Here is a 17832-nt window from a genome sequence, read left to right on the forward strand (position 1 = left end):
ACTGGGATTTGGCAGGCCTTGTGGTCTGCCTTTCGTGGATGCCTCTATTCCTGTCCTTCTCAAAGGCACCTCGAATGGAGGCTGTTGTGTGGAGGTGAGAAGCATAACCTCCCATTTTGTAAGAGAGATAAGAGAGAGAGAGGAGAAGGAGAAACAGAAAGAGACCGAGAGAGAGGACAAGAGAGTCAGAGGGATGAACACAAACAGGGGGCCGGAAGCAAACAGCTGTGGACACCAAGATGCTGAGCCAGATTCCTCCTCTCTCTCCTGCAGGAGGCTCACAGCCATCAGTACTGTCCCTGTCCTTCTTGAGGCGCTCTCCTCCTCTGCCCACAGGCCCCCTGGCTTCCCTCTGCATGTCCCCCAGAGGACCCTTTCCCTCGGGACCTGAGCCACCTGCTCAGCAGCTGCTGCAGAGGGGAGATTCTGCCTTCCCTGGACTGGCCATGTGGATGCACTCTTCCAGGCCAGCAAGCAGAGCTTTGAAAGATGGGGCTGAGGCAATAATCAAAGACCTTCTAAGTGGGCAGCAGCCTAAAGCAAGAATGGGCTTCAGAGCCAGCAGGCCTCGGGTCTAATCCCAGCTCTGCCGCCCGGTGATGTTGAGTGTGCCTCAGTTTCCTCATCTAGAAAATGGAGAGTAAGCTCAGGGCTGCTGGGAGGTTTCAATGAGATGATATAGGTTACAGGGTCTGGTACATAATGGTACCTTTTGCATGCAATGTAGGGGTCTCTAACAGAACATCCAATCCTAGTTTCAAGACACCAAAATTATTATAGCAGGGAAGAGCCTCAATTCACAATCTGGTCCAACCGCCCGCCTTCAGACTACATAGGTATTCAATGTAATTATCCTGTTTTTTCCCTATTAGGCAACTGAAGTCCATACTGGTCAATGACTTGCTCAAGGTCAGTGGTGGGAAAGGTATCTCTTCTAACCTAACATGAATCTATCCTCTTCAGCTGCTGGCTGTGAGCATGATGACCAGTTAAAGCCTTCCCAGTGGCAGCAGTAGGGCCTGGGAACTAGTGAGGAACCCAGAGGACTGGTATAGACCAGGAGATGCATGCAGGGGCCTGGTAAGGGCCTGCCCAGGCCAGCTACCCATTTATTCTTTCAACTAACACTAAAGGCACAAGAACATGTATACACAGGCTTTGTCCCCAAAGTGCACAGCCCCAGGGAAAGCAGGACAGAGAGTCTTGGTGCTAAAAGGAGATTTCTAGCAGGTATTTGGAACGGCCACCAACCAACAATTATTGACACCCCCTCCTTCTCCTCCTCTTCCCACCTGCCTGGTGGTGGGTCAGTGCTAACCAGCCATCCCTCTCAGGGGAAGATGACGAGGAGGAAAGCAACAGGTCCCTGGTAGCCATTCTGATAAATGGGTGGGTGGGGAGAGATTCCCCACCGTTAACCAGTTAATGGATTCTGATGTGCTTACAAGAGGCCAGGCAGAGGCTGGTCACCTTGATCCATCTGGCACCCTGCCATGTGTAAATGCGCTAACTCAGTTGCTAAGATGGGATTGCAAGCTGGGTGCCTTAGAACTCAGAAGGCTCCCTGAAGGTAACTTAGGACCCATCATGGGGTGACACAGAGCACATCCAGGCACCTATACATTCCCTGCTATAAAGGACTCCTGGCCTGCTTCCACTGGGGCACAGGCAAGTTTCCCTGCTTTACAAATGGGGCTTCTGCCTCTCATTTCACTGGAAAGAGGAATTCCTTTGCTCATCTGTGCCCCTAAAACCCAAACACATACATACACATGTTTGAAAGTCACTGTCTTCAATTCTAACCTCCTTAAGGGTAGGGAACTTGCTCAATAAAGTTTTCAGCCAAAAAAAGTGAAAATAACTAGACTAGATTTTTATTTATTTATTTTTTGAGGAAGATTAGCTCTGACCTAATATTCGCTGCCACTCCTCCTCTTTTTGCTGAGGAAGATTGGCCCTGAGCCAACATCCGTGCCCATCATCCTCTATTTTATATGTGGGATGCCTACCACAGTGTGGCTTGATGAGCAGGGTACAGGTCCTCGCCGGGATCCGAACCAGTGAACCCCGAGCTGCCAAAGCGGAGCATGCCAACTTAACCACTGTGCCACCGAGCCAGCCCCTAGACTAGATTTTAAGGGCATCAAGGCAAGGATCATGACTGATTAACTTCTAAATCCTCCAAATTGCCTTGCACAGAGGATATGTGCAACAAAATGTTTCTTGAACGAATGAATAAATGATGGGCTGATGGATGGAATGAAAGAATGAGTGAACGGGGACTGCAGGACCCACTTTGAACACGAGGTTGCTCTGTGCAATGTGGATGTGGAGGTTGGTGGGACACCGAAGGAAACAGTCTGCTATAAGGTCTAAACCAGAAAATGTAAACCAGTGACTTTCAGGTTAAATCAACCCACAGACGAAGCTGATTTAGTCCTCACAGTATTACAAAAACTTTCTGAGTTAGTTGCTAATATTTAAAAATTCAAACAACTCTTTTCTTGAAATATGAGGACCTCTGGCAGCCTGGGGCCTGCACTCTCACTTGCTGGATGGAGGCAGGAGACAGCACCCACTTTAGACAAGTGGTATCCGTGCACTCCAGTTTGCCACGGTCCATCGCCAGGTGGACCTCTAGCATTTCTACCACCTGCTCGGCCCATATGCCCATCTCAGTTTGCAACCCTCATCTAAACCAGTTTTTTCAAACTGCAAATTGCAACTCCTTAGCATGTGGCAAAATCAATTTAGTGGGTCATGACCAGCATGAAAAGAAATGCAATATAAGAGAAAAAATATCAGAGGGCCATCACACTTAGAAAGAGTGCACACTATTTTGTGAAACTTCTGTATAATGGGAGTCACTGTCACAAAGTTGGAAAACTGCTCTAAATTACAGCGAGTTAGGTGCCTCACCTTAGTCAGAAGATAATGTCTGAAAACCTGCACCTCAGCAGACTTTTTGGCCATGCAATTCCCAGGGTAAAGTAGTGAGTTGGATGGTGAATCATGTCCCCTGATTTGTTACTTTGGAAAGTTCCCAGATCTCAAACCTAGGCGGAGGGGGGGGTGGGTAGGGGGGGAGTGTCTCAGGGTAGAGCCCAGGTGTCCCAGATCGTCCCCCTTGCCCCTTCTCCTGCTGGGGGCTGGAGGATAGACCGGCAGTGAGGGAAGGGTCCCCAGCCCAGCCCTACCTCTCTGTAAGTGCCTTGCTCTGGGTGTCCCGGGCTGCCTGCAGGTCCTTCTCCAGCCGCTTCCGGGCCATCTCCAACTGCTCCACTTCCCCCTGGGTCCACTTTCGGGGGCTGATGAAGCGCATCTCCTTCAACAGCTCCTCCTTCTCATTGATGAGGATCAGCCGGTCCCTCTCTGAGTCTAGCACTCCAGGCCAGGCCTCACTGTCAAGCTTGGCCAGCTGGATCTTCAGGTTGGCGATCCTGCAGGCCGAGAAGGTGAGCATGACTGGGGTGTCCACTGTCATTGCAGAAGCAGGCTAACAGACTGCACTTCGAAGGTCATGAGTCACAAGGAGCCATGACATCCTCAGAGCAACCTCTGACAGTTACTGTCTTCGTTTTGATCAGCATGTCATCTCAAGGAACATAAATTTATCTAACATACACATGTGGTGCCTACCAGGTGTCCACAAGGAATAGGATCTGTAGGGATGGATGGGGTGGAGGCATAACAAGGCAACATACTTGCCCTGAGGGATACTAAGCCTGATGGCTTGGAAGAGAGGTGGATTTATCACCAGGCAATAGCCTCTCACCACTGGCTGTGCGACCTTGGGCAAGTCGCTCCATGTCTCTGAGCAGAATAATAACAGTTCCTTCCTCATGGGGTTGTGGTTGAAGGTTTTATGACATAATCCATAAACTCTCAAAGCACAGTATCTGGTACAGAGTAAACATGCAATAAATGTTTTTGCTGCCATAGTTGTCATTACCTGGTTTGACCACTTATTAGCTATTAGTTATTATATAACATTGGGCAAACTCCCAGAGCTTGTGGATAAGAAAGCAATCCTCCATCCTTCAGAATTGTTGTGAAAATGAGCAATAATATATTCAGAGTAGCTGGCACATAAGAGATGCTCAACCAATGGCAGTTGTGGACCCATTACAACAACAGCAAATACTACAATTGCTAACCATGTGTTCCCGGTCCAGAGAGTGGTGGAGGCATCGTGTGATTTGGAGTCAGAGGTCTTGAGCTGGAGTCTTGGCTCTGGCCTTCTCGACAGAAGGCACCATTTCTTAAGAAATCATTTGGGTATCGTGATTTTCTAGCACAATGTCTGGTACACTGCAGGCACTTACTAATGTTAAAGGAAGGAGTTGGGAGCCCTATCCTTAACTTCTTTGACTCAGTATCCTCATCTGTAAGGTCAGGACAATATGGTATCTGCAAGGTGGGTTATGAGGACCAAATGAAAACATATCCTTAAGAGTTCTTCATATATTGCAAAGTGCTGTATAGATATTAGATATGATTATCTTTGGGCCAAAATAAGACTCACTGTATAATCAAGATTATTACTATAAATATCTAAAAGCAGTCATGAGGTGATCCTTTAGGATTTAGCCTCTGCACAGTCTTTCAGCCATCACACCCCAGCTGCACCCCATCCCTAACAGGTGGATAAGACCTGGTGGGGAACCCTGCTGGACAAGTATCCAGAAAGGACATGGCTCACCTAAGATTGAAAGCCATAAACACGGCCAGTACTTATTGAGAGCCAGGCCTCTGGACTCTCAGTCAATCTTATCTGCAAACAATGTGGCCAAACTCTTATTTGAGTAAAACGCTATTGGAGACAAGATCTCCGTGCTGTGTAGTGAAAATTCCATACGGAGAAACACATCTAGGTTTGCTCGTCCCCTAGCCAGATGTCTCAGCAGGGATTCTCAGAGCTAATTAATTTAAATTCCAAATTCACATTGCAGCAATCCATCAAGACTGGCTTTGCGATAACTTCACAGCTGCTGTTTTCCAGCTGCTCTGAGGATAGGGTGGTATGGCCAGGTCTGGCAGGGGCTCCACTGCACATGTGACATTGAAGGGGTGACTGATCCTTTCTTGGATGTGCTTTCCCTATGCAGTGCTTCTTAAACTTTGGGCCATACATCCTTTGGAGAATCTGATGAAAACTACTACTCACTCCCAGAAATGCACATGTGACAAAACTTGGCATCCAATGACCAGACCCTGCGCTATAGCCACCTGCCCTCCTTCCTTCAAGTCCTGCAGCCTCTGCTTTCCTTTTCAGCAGGCTGCTAAACTACCTTTGGGTGAAGGGGGGAGGCACGAAGCTGGATAAAGGCAAATGAGCGAGGAAGCTCTGTGATCAGAAGTTTAATGGCTCAACCCAAGATGGAAGATTTGCATCCTTTAGTCTCTCCAGAACTGATCATGTAAGATAGGCATTACTACAGGCTGGACTAGAACCATGGTTCAGAGTAGTCCCCTTCAAAGGGGACAAGAAGCGGCTATGCAAATGCAGAAGTCCTGCTGTTTCGCTGGACCTCTAGGGGGAGCTGAAATGGTGCACAGGACGTGTTTTTACTTCACCTGATGGGTATCCAATTTCTCCTTTTGTTAACGATATTCCAAGTTTTCTTTGGGAAATCACTCCCCCCATACTTTCAAGTCACTTGGTTCCCACAAAGCCGACCTCAATCCCCTTTCTCAGAGTTGGGCACATGACACATGCCTGGATCTTCTGAGAATTCTAATTCCTTCCACCCTGCAACAATGATTGATTCACAGAAAAGCCAGTGAGTCTCAAACCCAAAACTTGGTAAAACTGTTGGGAAAGGTAGGTCTTCTTTCTGCTGGGGCTGCTAACTCGGTAGGATGTAAGCCTAGAACTGCTGGGCGTCATTTTTCCACTTTGACAGGAAAGTCTGTCCACACAAAGGCAAACAGTGTGGAGAAAAGGAGAGAGAGTGAGTCTATGAAGCATCATTTGAATCCCTGGATCCAGCTGTACCTAAAGCTAGATACTCCAGGACTTTCGAGTTCAATAAGCCAACGAATTCCCTTTTTTTCTTCTTCTAGTTTCTATAGGATTTCTTTCATTGCTGCAAAGGGTTCTGCTCCTTACACAGAGCTGGCAGAGGGGCAGGGCTGGGCAGTGCTGCAGTCTACCTGGCCTGACTTAGAATGTCCACGGGCCAGGCCATGTAGCCTAAGGAGGAATGCATGTAATACGCCTGGCTTCATTCACCATCATACCCTGTAAGTTCTTTCTTTGTAAGGCTGGTTCAGCGTATAGAAAGATCATAGACTAGGAGCCAGATCATCCAGGGTTCAAATTCTAACTCTACCACCTCAGAAAGCCATGAAACATTTTAGATCTTACCCTTCTCTTCTCTTCCATGTAGATAATATGATATAAGCTATGTTACAGGTTGTGGTTAAAATTAAACGGGAGATGAGATGCCCATACAAATGTTTTAGTACAATGTCTGGCCAGTAACAGATGCTATAAGAATGTCAGCTTTGATTATTATTTTTATTTGTGGCAGTGGAACCCAACTTGCTTAGGATTCAGTGAAGCCACAGAACATCTAAAGTCACTGGGGTCTATACTGCTGAAAAGCACAGCTTGCTCCCAATTGGGAGGAGACACTGAAATGGGTAATATTCATAGCTTTTCATCCTGTTGCTAAAACCCCAGTTGTGCTCCTTCAAATCAAACTACTCAGAGGATCAGTGGAAAAGCTTGATTATAGAAACTGAGGCCGGCAAGTGGAAAGATAACTTTAACTAGGCTTTAAGGTTAAACAGATCTGGGTTCAAAGCCTCATTCTACTCTTTATCTTGCTCTGTGTCCCTGGGCCAGTTATTTCCTCTCTAAGTTTCAGAGAAGATTAAAATAAGAAGATTAAAATCCTTATCTTCCTAATCTTTGTGAAGATTAAAAATGATGAGGTGTATAAAAAGCCAGGCACAGACACTCTACAATAGTAATTATTATTGTTAGCACCATCCCAGCCCCAACCCCCAGCTTCTAATTACCTTCTCTTAGCTTCTTCGTATCGAAGGCGCAATCTGACCTTCTCTGCCAACTGATTGTTGCTGCTGGTGCCGCACTGGGAGAAAGAGAAAAGTCGGGAATTACACAGCTATTGTGGCTGGCACTGGGTAGGGTTTTAAGAGCTCACGAGAGACCTGACAGCTTGCGTGGGATGTAGCTAATCATAGCCCCCAATTACTGAGCTGGCTGTGTGGATTGTCGGGAAACTAGTTAGGCGAAACACTTTCCTTCCTTCAGGCCATGGGAAGAGCCCCAAACCTGGACATCTATCACTTCTAGAAGAGAAGCCAAGGGCCCAGAAAATCATCTCACAGCCTCAAATAACTTAGAGCCCATTCAAGCCACAGAAACATGGAGGAGGGTTGGTCAAGAAGAAACAGGGACAGCCAATACACCAGAAGGCCATTCTGTGGGTGCTTGGGAGGGGGTCAACCAAAAATTTAGGGAGGCTGCAGTCAGGAGTGAAACACTGAGTGAGCAAGGAGAAGGCCCTAGAACTTGGAGGCACACAGTTCCTTCACAAACACTTCGGCCCACAGGTGGCTTGTAGCTGGACACACGGGTGGTGTGGGGAAGGAGAGGGCAGCCCCGTTTGCCGTGGCAGTCTGTCAAGAGAGGCCAGAAGCTACAGGGCTCAGCCAATCAGCTGTGGATATAGCTTCTCTTCACAAGTGGGAACACAGCTACAGAAATCCGACAGGAATAGCATTTAGCCAGAGCGGCTGTGGCAGGTTTGTTCAATGTCACCTGCTCTAGAAGAACAAAAGCTCTCCAAAAGTTAGAGTGCTGTGGTCAATCCTGCTCTGACACTTTCACGAGCCACGTCTGGACAGCACCTGCACCACTCATTGCTGAGCTTTTGAACTGGAGTCAAGCAGCTGGCTGAAAGTTGCATACATTGTTTTGGGATGAACAGAGGGAAACTATCTTCTGCTTTCCAGCTGGTGAAAGGAAAACAGAATGGACTATAAAATAGTATGAAAGAAACCTGAAAAAGATACTAGGTCCTTCAAAAATGCTTTCTGCACCACATCTAGAGATGCCAGCACGTGGCCAGGCAACAGGCAGAACATGGAGTCCCTGTTGGCTTTTCTTCCACACCATCATCTCCTGTCGTCCTGGGGCCAGGAGATGTGCTAGAGAACGGAGCTCCAGAAGGCTGAGTCAGCAGCCAGCCCCAGAGAGAGCCAGCAGCCAGCTCCTCAGGTGAGTAAGGAGAGGGTGGCCGCCCATCACAGCAGCCCAGGAGCACACCCTGCCTACTCACACCTCCCGAGATGTCCGTCTGGGAGCTCACGTCCAGGTACTGTTTCGACAGCGGGAAACTCGAACTCTCCAAGGAGCTGCTGCTAGACCACAGGTCTGAGTGGGACCCTCTGTCGGTGCGGAAGCCATCCTTCAGCATGGCAAGGCTCTGAAGGGGGGAGGGCAGGGTTAGTGACACACGTTCCCGGGAGGGAGCTCTGGATCTGTCACACTCCACGTGCCTTTCCCTCCACCTTCTGTAGTTTAGGGGGAACCCCTGCTCACCTCAGACATCCTACTTCTCTTGTAAAGAGCTAGCAGCGAGTAGCTACTTACCTGGTGCCAGGCACTGAGCTGGGCCCTCTGCATGAGAGAGATCAGTGTGAACTCCGGCTCTGGAGCCACACTGCCTGAGCTGGAGCCCCTGCTCTGCTACTTCCTAGATGTGTGATCGAAGCTAGTTCATTAACCTCTCTGTGCCTCATTTCCTCTCCTGCAAAATGCGAATAATTGTAGGTCCTATCTCACAGGTCTATCATGTTGATTAAATGAGATGAGCAGGGTAAACTTTGAGTACAGCCAGTACTCAATAACTGTCAGCTTTACCATGATCTTATTTAATCCTGACAACCATCCTATGAGGAATGACCTACAATTATCTCCATTTTATCCAGGGGGGAGAGACCTGTTACATGAGAAGCTGGCAACTGACAGAGCCAGGATTTGGTTCTGGTCTATCCGACTTGAGTCCTGGCCCTGTTAACAGCCAATCAAGTCAGGAACATGCCTCACTGTCTACTTGTGCCTCGTCTGAATGTTTTCACTGGGCTGCTGTCCTGCAAAGGAGCTTCGAAATGACTGTTTGTCACAGAACGTAAAGCTTCCTTCACCAAGTCATTTACAGCCTCTCTGAGCCTCAGATCCTAATCTGCCAATGGGAACAACGAGACAATATCTTGGAGGTCAGGGTAGTTCCTGTGAGGAGAGGTGGGACGTACAGGGGTTAAGAGAATGGGCCTCTGAGTCGGGCATTCATGGGTTTGAATCCCGGCTCTACCACTTACTCTCTGAGTTGTAGTCTTTCTCTGTATAATGGGGATAAACTAGGGCTGATGTAGGGGATAAGGGAGGCATGGTGCATGCAAAGCACTTGGCACAACCGCCTGGCACATTAAATCGTATCTGTTATCATTTGCTCGGTTCCCAGCACAGAGTCAGAACATGCAGTGAAATGCTAATGCTTATAAATATACTACGCTTCGATGTCAAGGTTGGCCATGTCGAAACCACCTCCCTCCATTTAGTTCTTTGAAAAGTCAGCCAGGTGGCTAGAGGTAGTGGTAAGGACAGGGCCTCTGCACCAGAGCAGATGGCTCCTGTTCCTTCCAACTCTACTATTTATACTCGCTGTGTGACCTTAGGCAAGTCACTTAACGCTTCTGAGCCTCCATTTCCTCCTCTATAAAATGAGACTGAAAGCCCAAGAATACTAGTGATGAGAACTCGGTGACCCGTGCAGCATGTGGAAATAGCCCGCATGGGTCCTGGCACAGAAAGGAGCTCAAGAAATCCAGATGGGGCTCGTGTCACTGGGAACTCTCATACCTTAATGAGATCTTGCTTCTCCTTTTCTCCACAGGTGATGGCCTTTTTGATGGCTTTTGTTTCTCTCAAGACAGCCTGAGCTTCATCCAGTTTGTAGCTGCCCTGAGCATCAGACATTTTCTTATCGATTCTAGGAGACAGTCATTGGAAAAGGTCAGACAAAGACAGGGCGAGGGACGAGGTTTCCACAGAGGAAAAAGCACAGAGCATGGTGCTTCAAGTCCCACAAGTCTCCTCTCTGTCCTGCACACCCTCCCTGCCCAGTCCTGCCTGTGCGATAAGGCACAGAAGGTCCCTGTTAAACTGCCAATGTCCCATAGAGTGGGGTGGCAGAAGCAACCACTCTTTTTTTTTTTAAAGATTGGCACCTGGGCTAACAACTGTTGCCAATTTCCCTTTTTTTTCCCCCCGAAAGATTGGCACCGGGCTCACAACTGTTGCCAATCTTTTTTTTTTTTTCTGCTTTTATCTCCCCAAACCCCGCCGTACACAGTTGTATATCTTAGTTGCACGTCCTTCTAGTTGTGGGATATGGGACGCTGCCTCAACGTGGCCTGACGAGCGGTGCCATGTCCGCGCCCAGGACCCGAACCCTGGGCCACTGCAGCGGAGTGCACAAACTTAACCACTTGACCACGGAGCCGGCCCCTGAGGCAACCACTCTTGAAGTGAAGGGTCCTCTAAGTGTCAACTCTTACAGGAAGCTTTCCCTGATTACCTCCCTGGGTCCCCAAGGCTGGGCCAGGTGGCCCCATAATGCATTGTGCATAGCTGTGACGCTGCACTCACTAGTTGTGATATAATTAATAGTTTACGTGGCAGTATCCTTGACTTGTCTCTGACAGGCTTGGGGACAAGGGCAGGGTTGAAGATATTTGAGTAGTTTTAGTATCAAGCATAGAACAGTCCTTTAACCTGGGGGGGGGGGTCTCTCAACCTCAGCTCTCTCGACATTTGGGGCCGAATCATTCTTTGTTGTGGGGGGCTGTCCTGGGTATTGTAGGATGTTTAGTAGCATCTTGATCCCGAGATGTGACAATCAAAAAACATCTCCATACTTTCACTAATGTCCCTTGGGGGAGAGGAGCAGTCACCCCCTGCCCAGGGTTGAGAACCACTGCCTTTAATAAACACTTGTTGAGTTACGGACACGATGAAGGAAAGTTAGTATGAAAAACTCCCAGCCTGACTGCTCAGTAGTGTGACTTGGGCACAGCCCTCAACCACAAGGAGCCTTAGTTTCCTCCTCTAAAAAAGCCTGGATAATGTCATCTGCCCGGCCCACGTTCATGGAGCTGTTATGAATGTCAAATGGGATAAAGGATGGAAAATCAGGTGTTAAGTAGGAAGTACGGTACCAATGTAAGGGATTAAAATACTTCTAGCCCAGAGAGTTTATCGGCTTATCCAGGTCCTACATACAGGTTTAGTGTGATGGGGGGGAGATGGCGGGGGTCCCAACCCCCTGGGGAGGAGGGCTGTGGTGTGGACAACACTCAGAGGGCAGAGATGAATTTGAACTGCTTCGCGCTGTGGCCAAAGGCTAGGCCTGCGATTTCAGTCCCTGGTGGAGAAGAGGAAGTTCTACCGTCCGAGGGAACACCGCAAACCCATTATTTCAGGACGAGAAACTGCTCACAGGCATTCCTCTCGGTTTTCCTGCGAGAAGCCAAACCGTCCTGGGCTAAAAATAACCTGAGTGGGGAATCACTGACGGAGCAGGTTTTCATCCTGGAATCATCGTCTGCGCCTCTGAGAAGGCGGGAGGGAGGGAACGCGGTCTCGGTGCGGCCCTCCCCCTTCTTTTCCGTTATTTCAGCCCTTGTGGAGAGAAAACAAAGCCCCATTTGTGTCTCCCCACTAAAAATAGCCTGTCTATTCCTTTCGAGGATGTGGGCCTGGGCAAGCCTGCCAGGTCAGCGAAGACTGGTCTCAGATTGAGTTTGAAAATTAGTCTAAAGGGAGCCTTCCCCAGCAGAGGCCTGCCGAAGATGCTCCGTGGAAACGGGGATCCCCCGGAGCGAGTATCCAAACTGGAGGTGGCCCTGCCCCGAATGGGGGGGTACAGGGGACATGCTCTTTGCCCGACCATGTCTGGGGGCTGGGGATTCTGGGGGGGCGGTGCCCAGCCGTCCTCTGCCAGCAGGGTGAGGATGGCTTTGAATCTTCAGCAGGATGAGACAGAAGCGGTTTGTCTGCTGGGCCTCGGGGTCCTCAGACAGCCTCTACCTGATTTCTCTCAGGGGCCTTAGCAACCCAGGCTCTGGAATTTGGCTCCAGACAGTAGCCCTAAGAGGGAACAATCTTGGGATTGGCGAGGGGCAGGTGGGGGGGGGGGGGGGGACAAACGGTCACCATTATGTACTCGGTGAATGAATCCTTTTTATTTAAGGGAAAGAAAAGTTGTGTGGTTGTGGGGAGGAGAGGGTGTGGGGGCATGAATGTGTTTTAGGATTTCCAAATTATGTAGCTGTCCTTTCTCCCAGCACCTCAGAGAGTCACACCCCTGGGAGCGAGAGGACAGCCACAGGGAAGCAGGGCAAAGGCTGTGACAGCAGCCAACTCCTCTTGATCTTGTCCAGACAACTCTCACCTGGGCAGGGCAGCTCTGGGGACATGCAGAAAGATGCTGCATGGCCCTCCTCCCACGGGGATACGCCAACCCTCAACTCTTTCCCACATTACAAGGGCTCAAGGTAGCTGACAGGCCCAAATTCCAAGCAAATGGATGAGCTTCACCTTCCCCCATGTTCTGCAAAAAGAGGAGGCTAGGAAGGAGAAGCGACTGGATCATCTTCCCAATGGCCTCTGAAAAGGATCCCAAGGGAGATGGAAAGGGACTTTGTTTTCTGGGTACGGAGAAGGGGTTATCCAGGATGACGTCAGGAAGGGTGGTATTAGGACATGAGCATCAAAACCCAGTAGTCCTAGGTTCCAGTCCCACGTCTGATGCTTACTAGCTGGATGGCCTTGGGTATATTTTCAACCTCGCCTGTGCCCTCATCTATAAAGTGGGGCAGAACAAAAACTTCTCTTAAGGGAGGAAAGACAATGAAGTGAGGTGACTGATGCACAGTGTTTACCCAGCACAGCCTCTAGCCCGGGGTGGACCTACAGTGCATCTGAGTTCCTTCCCGAGTCCAAGCATGCAACTAGCTAGAGGTCACCACCCCTACCTTACACTCACTGGGCTCTCCCCACGTGCCAGGCACTGCCATGTACTTGATGTGGATTTTCCAACTCAGTCTTTACAATAACTTATTTTTCAGATAAAGAAACCAGTTCAAGGGGGCTAAGTCACTTTTCCAAGGTCCCAGGCAACTGAGAGTTGAACCCAGGCCATCTGCCTCTTGTGGCTACATTCCTAACCCTCTCTGTCAAGGTGCGTTAAAGCAGATGCCTTCCTCCACACTGAACAGGAGCTGGCTCCAGGTAAGGAGTGTGGGCAGTTAGAGCTGCGATGGAGTCTCATCCGGGCCTGATATCAAACATCAGGCGGGCGGAGGGAGGGGGAGAAAAACAAGCCTTGTCTTTGGGGTTTCAGCGCCAGCTTACCAAATGACAAGAATTTCCAACGCTGCTACAGGGTGACAAAGTGGTAAAACAGGTTTGTGGTGGCTCTGAGAATAATGGGAAGTGTTCTAACCAGAAGCTCCTGAGGACTGCAGGAAGCGGGAGGCGGGGAGGGCACCTGCGGTAAGATGATGTGGGAGTGAGTAGCCCTTAAACTATGCGCTCAGAAGCTGCTCCACTGCAAACTGGAGGACCGATGAGCCTATTTGCTTTATAGGTCAAAAATAGGAACTTCCTAAGCTCACATTACTGCCCTCAACTGTCCTTGGCACTACTGAAGATTACCAAGAAGCATAAAGGATGGAACCTTGTCTCAACAAGATTAGAAGCTGGTTTGAGAGAGAGGATTGGCATATGTTTATAAACAAATATAAATAATATATGTATCTATACAAGCACATATATAAAGCCATAATTTACAATAATTTATAATACAAAAAATGTATTACATACAGTCTACAATACAAAGCAATACTTTCTCATCCCTTGTGCTATGGGTGATTCATGGTGGCTCACCCTAGGCAGCGGGGGCGGAGGGGATGGGAAGATGTGAATAAGAACCAACTGGCCCCTCAACTAGTGGTCATAGTACCCTTGATTAACAGGGCTTGAAGAAAGATAACCAAAGGCTTGGGGCTGTGGCCACAGATGGGTGGCGGTAGATTTGAGGTTCAGAGGATGAGGAAAAGGTACAGTCAGGGAGAGAGAAAAGCCAAGTTACTACCTCAGTTTCCTTCTCTATAAAATGGAGTTAGCTAAAAGAACATTCCTTATAGAGTTGCAATGTGGATCAAATGAGTCACTCGTGCAGAAAACACTGGAAGTGCTTCCTGGCAGAGTAACCACTCAACAAATCTTAGCTGGTATAAACACGATAATGACAACGAACACATCCGCTCTAAAGAAACAATAAAGCTATATCTTGCTTGGCTGCAAGTCAGCTTCTAAAAGAGAAAATTACATTTGGTTAAAGTCATCCTGGAACTCCTTACGTCACCCGTAAAACACAGTGGGCATGGCATCATGCATACTTGTCTAGTAATCTGTCTATTGTGGAGGACATCCTTGTTCCTTCAGGGGAGCACACTAGCTGAAGCGAGCACTTTTAGGGACCATGGAAAAAAAGTATTTGTTCTGTTTGTTTGTGTATGAGATTCTACTGGAGGAGATAAGATGAGTGGACAGAAATGCTCAATCATACTTGTTTCTATGACTGGCTCGTAAATTCACTAAATGGAACAGACTTTAATGGCTTCAGGAATTCAGAGGACGATGAGAACTCCATGATCTGAAATGATTCCTCTTTTCTCTTTCTAAATCTCAACCTTGGGTGACAGTATCTTCAGTAAATGCCAGAGGAATGGAACTGGAATCCAACGATTAGGGAGCCACATTTTGAGAAGGGAGGAAAGAGACTGAAAGAGAGAGAGCGGGAGCAGGAGGGGAACTCTGCCCACACTCTGCACCAGGGTGGACTTACGTCTTCAGGGTCTGAAAGCCACGCTCTTTGAACTGTAGCTCCTGCTGGAGGTGAACCATCTCTCTCTTCAGCTTGTTGACCTGGCATACAGAAGACCACATGTGGGGCTAGGTCAGAGGCTGATATTGAGCTGCAGGCTGCCTTCTCCCCAAAGAGGGAACCCAGAGCCCCCCACTTACTGCCCCTGCATAATGACTCAGGTCAACATCCCTTAGGTCACATTGGTCATAACACCCTCCCCTCATTGATGTTGCCTTGGTCTCTATAGCTGCCCATTCAGTTGGCATCCCAGCCTGGCTGTCCTGCAGGTCATTCCTAGCCTGGCGTCACTACAGGGAAACAGGAAGTGGATGGGAGCTGGCTGACCTGGGATAGAGCTTGGCCTTCCTGCTGCCTAGATGGCTGCCCTCTCTTAAGCCATCTCATCTCTCTGAGCCTCCCTTTGCTGTTCTGACAGATGAGGAGAATGGCAATTCCCAGGGCTGTGCATTACCTAAAGCAGGTAATGGGTATGGGAGTGCTGTGCAGGGAGGCGAGAGGCAATACAGTGACTTCAGAGGCAAGTCACGGCCTGGGAGCCAGGTCCAACCTGCAGGAATGCTTTCTTTGTCTTGCAGTGTTATTAACTTTCCAAAAATTAGTTGCTAATAATTAAATATTGAGAGACTTCATATAGTGAGCCTAGATATATGGTTCTCTTCTAAAAATACTTGAAGATGTGCCAACACTAAGCCCACATTCCAGGATGGCCACAATAGGGTAGGGCTAAAATTCAACTACCCCTTTAGACAGAACATACCTCTCTAGGTTACACAGTCCTCACTACTCCCTATTGCCTCACCCCCCAGCCCACTTCCCCTTTTTACATTTCCTGGCAGGCATCTGAGTTTGTAGAACCTACTTGAAGTTTAACTAAACCAGTCTTCAAAATACTGACTTTACCTTGAGCAAGTCACTTAACTGCTATGCTGTTGGTGAAACAGGAATAGTAATATCTATCCCCTAAGGTAATCATGAAATAATTAAATAAGATAATGTAGAATAAGCAATAGGGAGGAAGGCAGCACACTGCATTAAGAACTTTGGAATAAGCCTTGAGTCTCTTGTGATCTTGGGCAAGTTACTGAGCTCACCTAAGCCTGTTGGCTCATCTCTAAAATGCAGATACTGACAGGAGCTATTTCACGGGGTTGTTGCAAGGACAAGACATAAGACTCTTGAAGCATTCAGCACCATGCCTAGTATATAGTGATTGGCTGTGAAATGGTAGCTGCTGTTACCATTACTGTTACTATGACGACGACTACTACTGCTACTACAGCTGTTATTTAGGATCTTATTTGTCAGCACTGGGCCCCACACAGCTAAAGCATCTGCTCTGGTCTTATGGGTGGGCTAGTGGCCTAAGGCTGCCTGGGTGACCCCCGTCAATAGTATAGGCAGATAACCCCTACCCGGGATTTTGCAGTGGCAATTTCAGCTTTCAGGATCTCGGGGTCATACTTAGAGCTGGATGACGAACCAGAGATCACTGCAATGAAAAAGCAGAAGAAAATTCTGTAGAAAAAACACAGTTTTGCAAAGTTGGCTTATTTGGCCATCTAGATAAACCCAGAAACGAATGACTAATGGGGAACAACCTAAACGTCCAACAAAGAGGGATCTGTTAAATAAATATGGGCCATGCATAAAATAGGGGCCATATAACTTATGCAACTTAAAATGATGGTGCAGAAGAATACTGAACAAGGGAAAATGCCCAAAACTTATTGTTACATGAAAACAACAGTTAAAAAACTATGAAGAATAATTCAAATTTGGAAAATATACAGTTAAAAAATACATAGACACACATAGGCATCTAAGAAAAGACTGGAAAGAAATATAGCAAACAGATAACACTGATATCTGGAGATCTGGGTGATGAATGCAGCCATGTGCTGAATTAACGATGTTTTGCTCAACAACACACTGTATATACGATGGTGGTTCCATGATATTAGGACCATATCACCGAGGTGTGTGGTAGCTTATACAACCTACGTTTGTTTAAGTATACTCTATAATGTTCACACAACGATGAAATTGCCTAATGATGCATTTATCAGAACATGACCCCATCGCTAAGCAATGTATTAACTGTAATATTAATTTTCATCTTTGTATTGTTGTCTTTTCCGCATTTTATAATACGAACATACACTTTGTAATCAGAAAAAAATTACTAAAAATATTGTTTACTGTACTTCACAATATTAACGTACATTTGAAAAGGAACATAAATCACCTATAAGCCTATCACTCCAATACAATTATCTTTTCTCCAACTTGCCTTCCAGCGTTTATCTACAGTTTTATCATGTAGTTGTAATCATACTGTATCTTAAAAATAGTACTTATGTCTTAAAAAAGATTTTAAGGCTTACAAAAATGAACAAAACTGAGTAAAAATACATTCAAAGCAAGGAAAATGAGACAAAGGGAGAATTAAAATGAGAAAGCAAAGTGGTAAGAGGTGTGAGGTTAGGGCTCATTGCACACTGTCAGGTCCCACTTCTGTCCCAGAGACACCACGTACCTGGCTCTGAGCTTCCTAACCGGCGCCGTGGAGGGGGAATGGTGCCCGCTATAAGATTCCTAGTGTCCTCACAGTAAACACAACCCCACTGCTCAGGGAAAGCACAGTCACTCTCCGCAGGGAGGCCAGAGAAGTGTTTCTCCCATGAGTTCTTAACGCCACTGTATGAGCTTCTTCGCCATCTCCCCTTCCCACTTACCATCACCAGAACACTGCCTATCCATGTGTAGCAAGACCACCTGCTGGGACCTGGCTTTTTCTGAGGACAGAGAAGCTTATTTGAAGATTGCTGGCGATTTTCAG

At 47.6% G+C, this 17832-nt stretch overlaps 1 protein-coding gene across 3 annotated transcripts in view; it reads right to left on the reverse strand.

Annotated features, from left to right (window-relative positions):
• The window catches only part of WWC1 (WW and C2 domain containing 1), a 156837-nt gene that overhangs the window by 47492 nt on the left and 91513 nt on the right, over positions 1-17832 (reverse strand). For all 3 annotated transcript variants that reach the window (XM_070569059.1, XM_070569061.1, XM_070569060.1), the window contains exons 4-9: positions 16406-16482; positions 14952-15031; positions 9899-10028; positions 8316-8462; positions 7030-7103; positions 3198-3440 (exon numbers count right to left, since the gene is read on the reverse strand). In XM_070569059.1, coding sequence (XP_070425160.1) covers positions 3198-3440; positions 7030-7103; positions 8316-8462; positions 9899-10028; positions 14952-15031; positions 16406-16482 — 751 coding nt within the window. The remainder of the gene's footprint in view (positions 1-3197; positions 3441-7029; positions 7104-8315; positions 8463-9898; positions 10029-14951; positions 15032-16405; positions 16483-17832) is intronic.

The sequence above is a fragment of the Equus przewalskii genome, chromosome 13 (assembly GCF_037783145.1).
Source record: "Equus przewalskii isolate Varuska chromosome 13, EquPr2, whole genome shotgun sequence".
Lineage (NCBI taxonomy): Eukaryota > Metazoa > Chordata > Mammalia > Perissodactyla > Equidae > Equus > Equus przewalskii.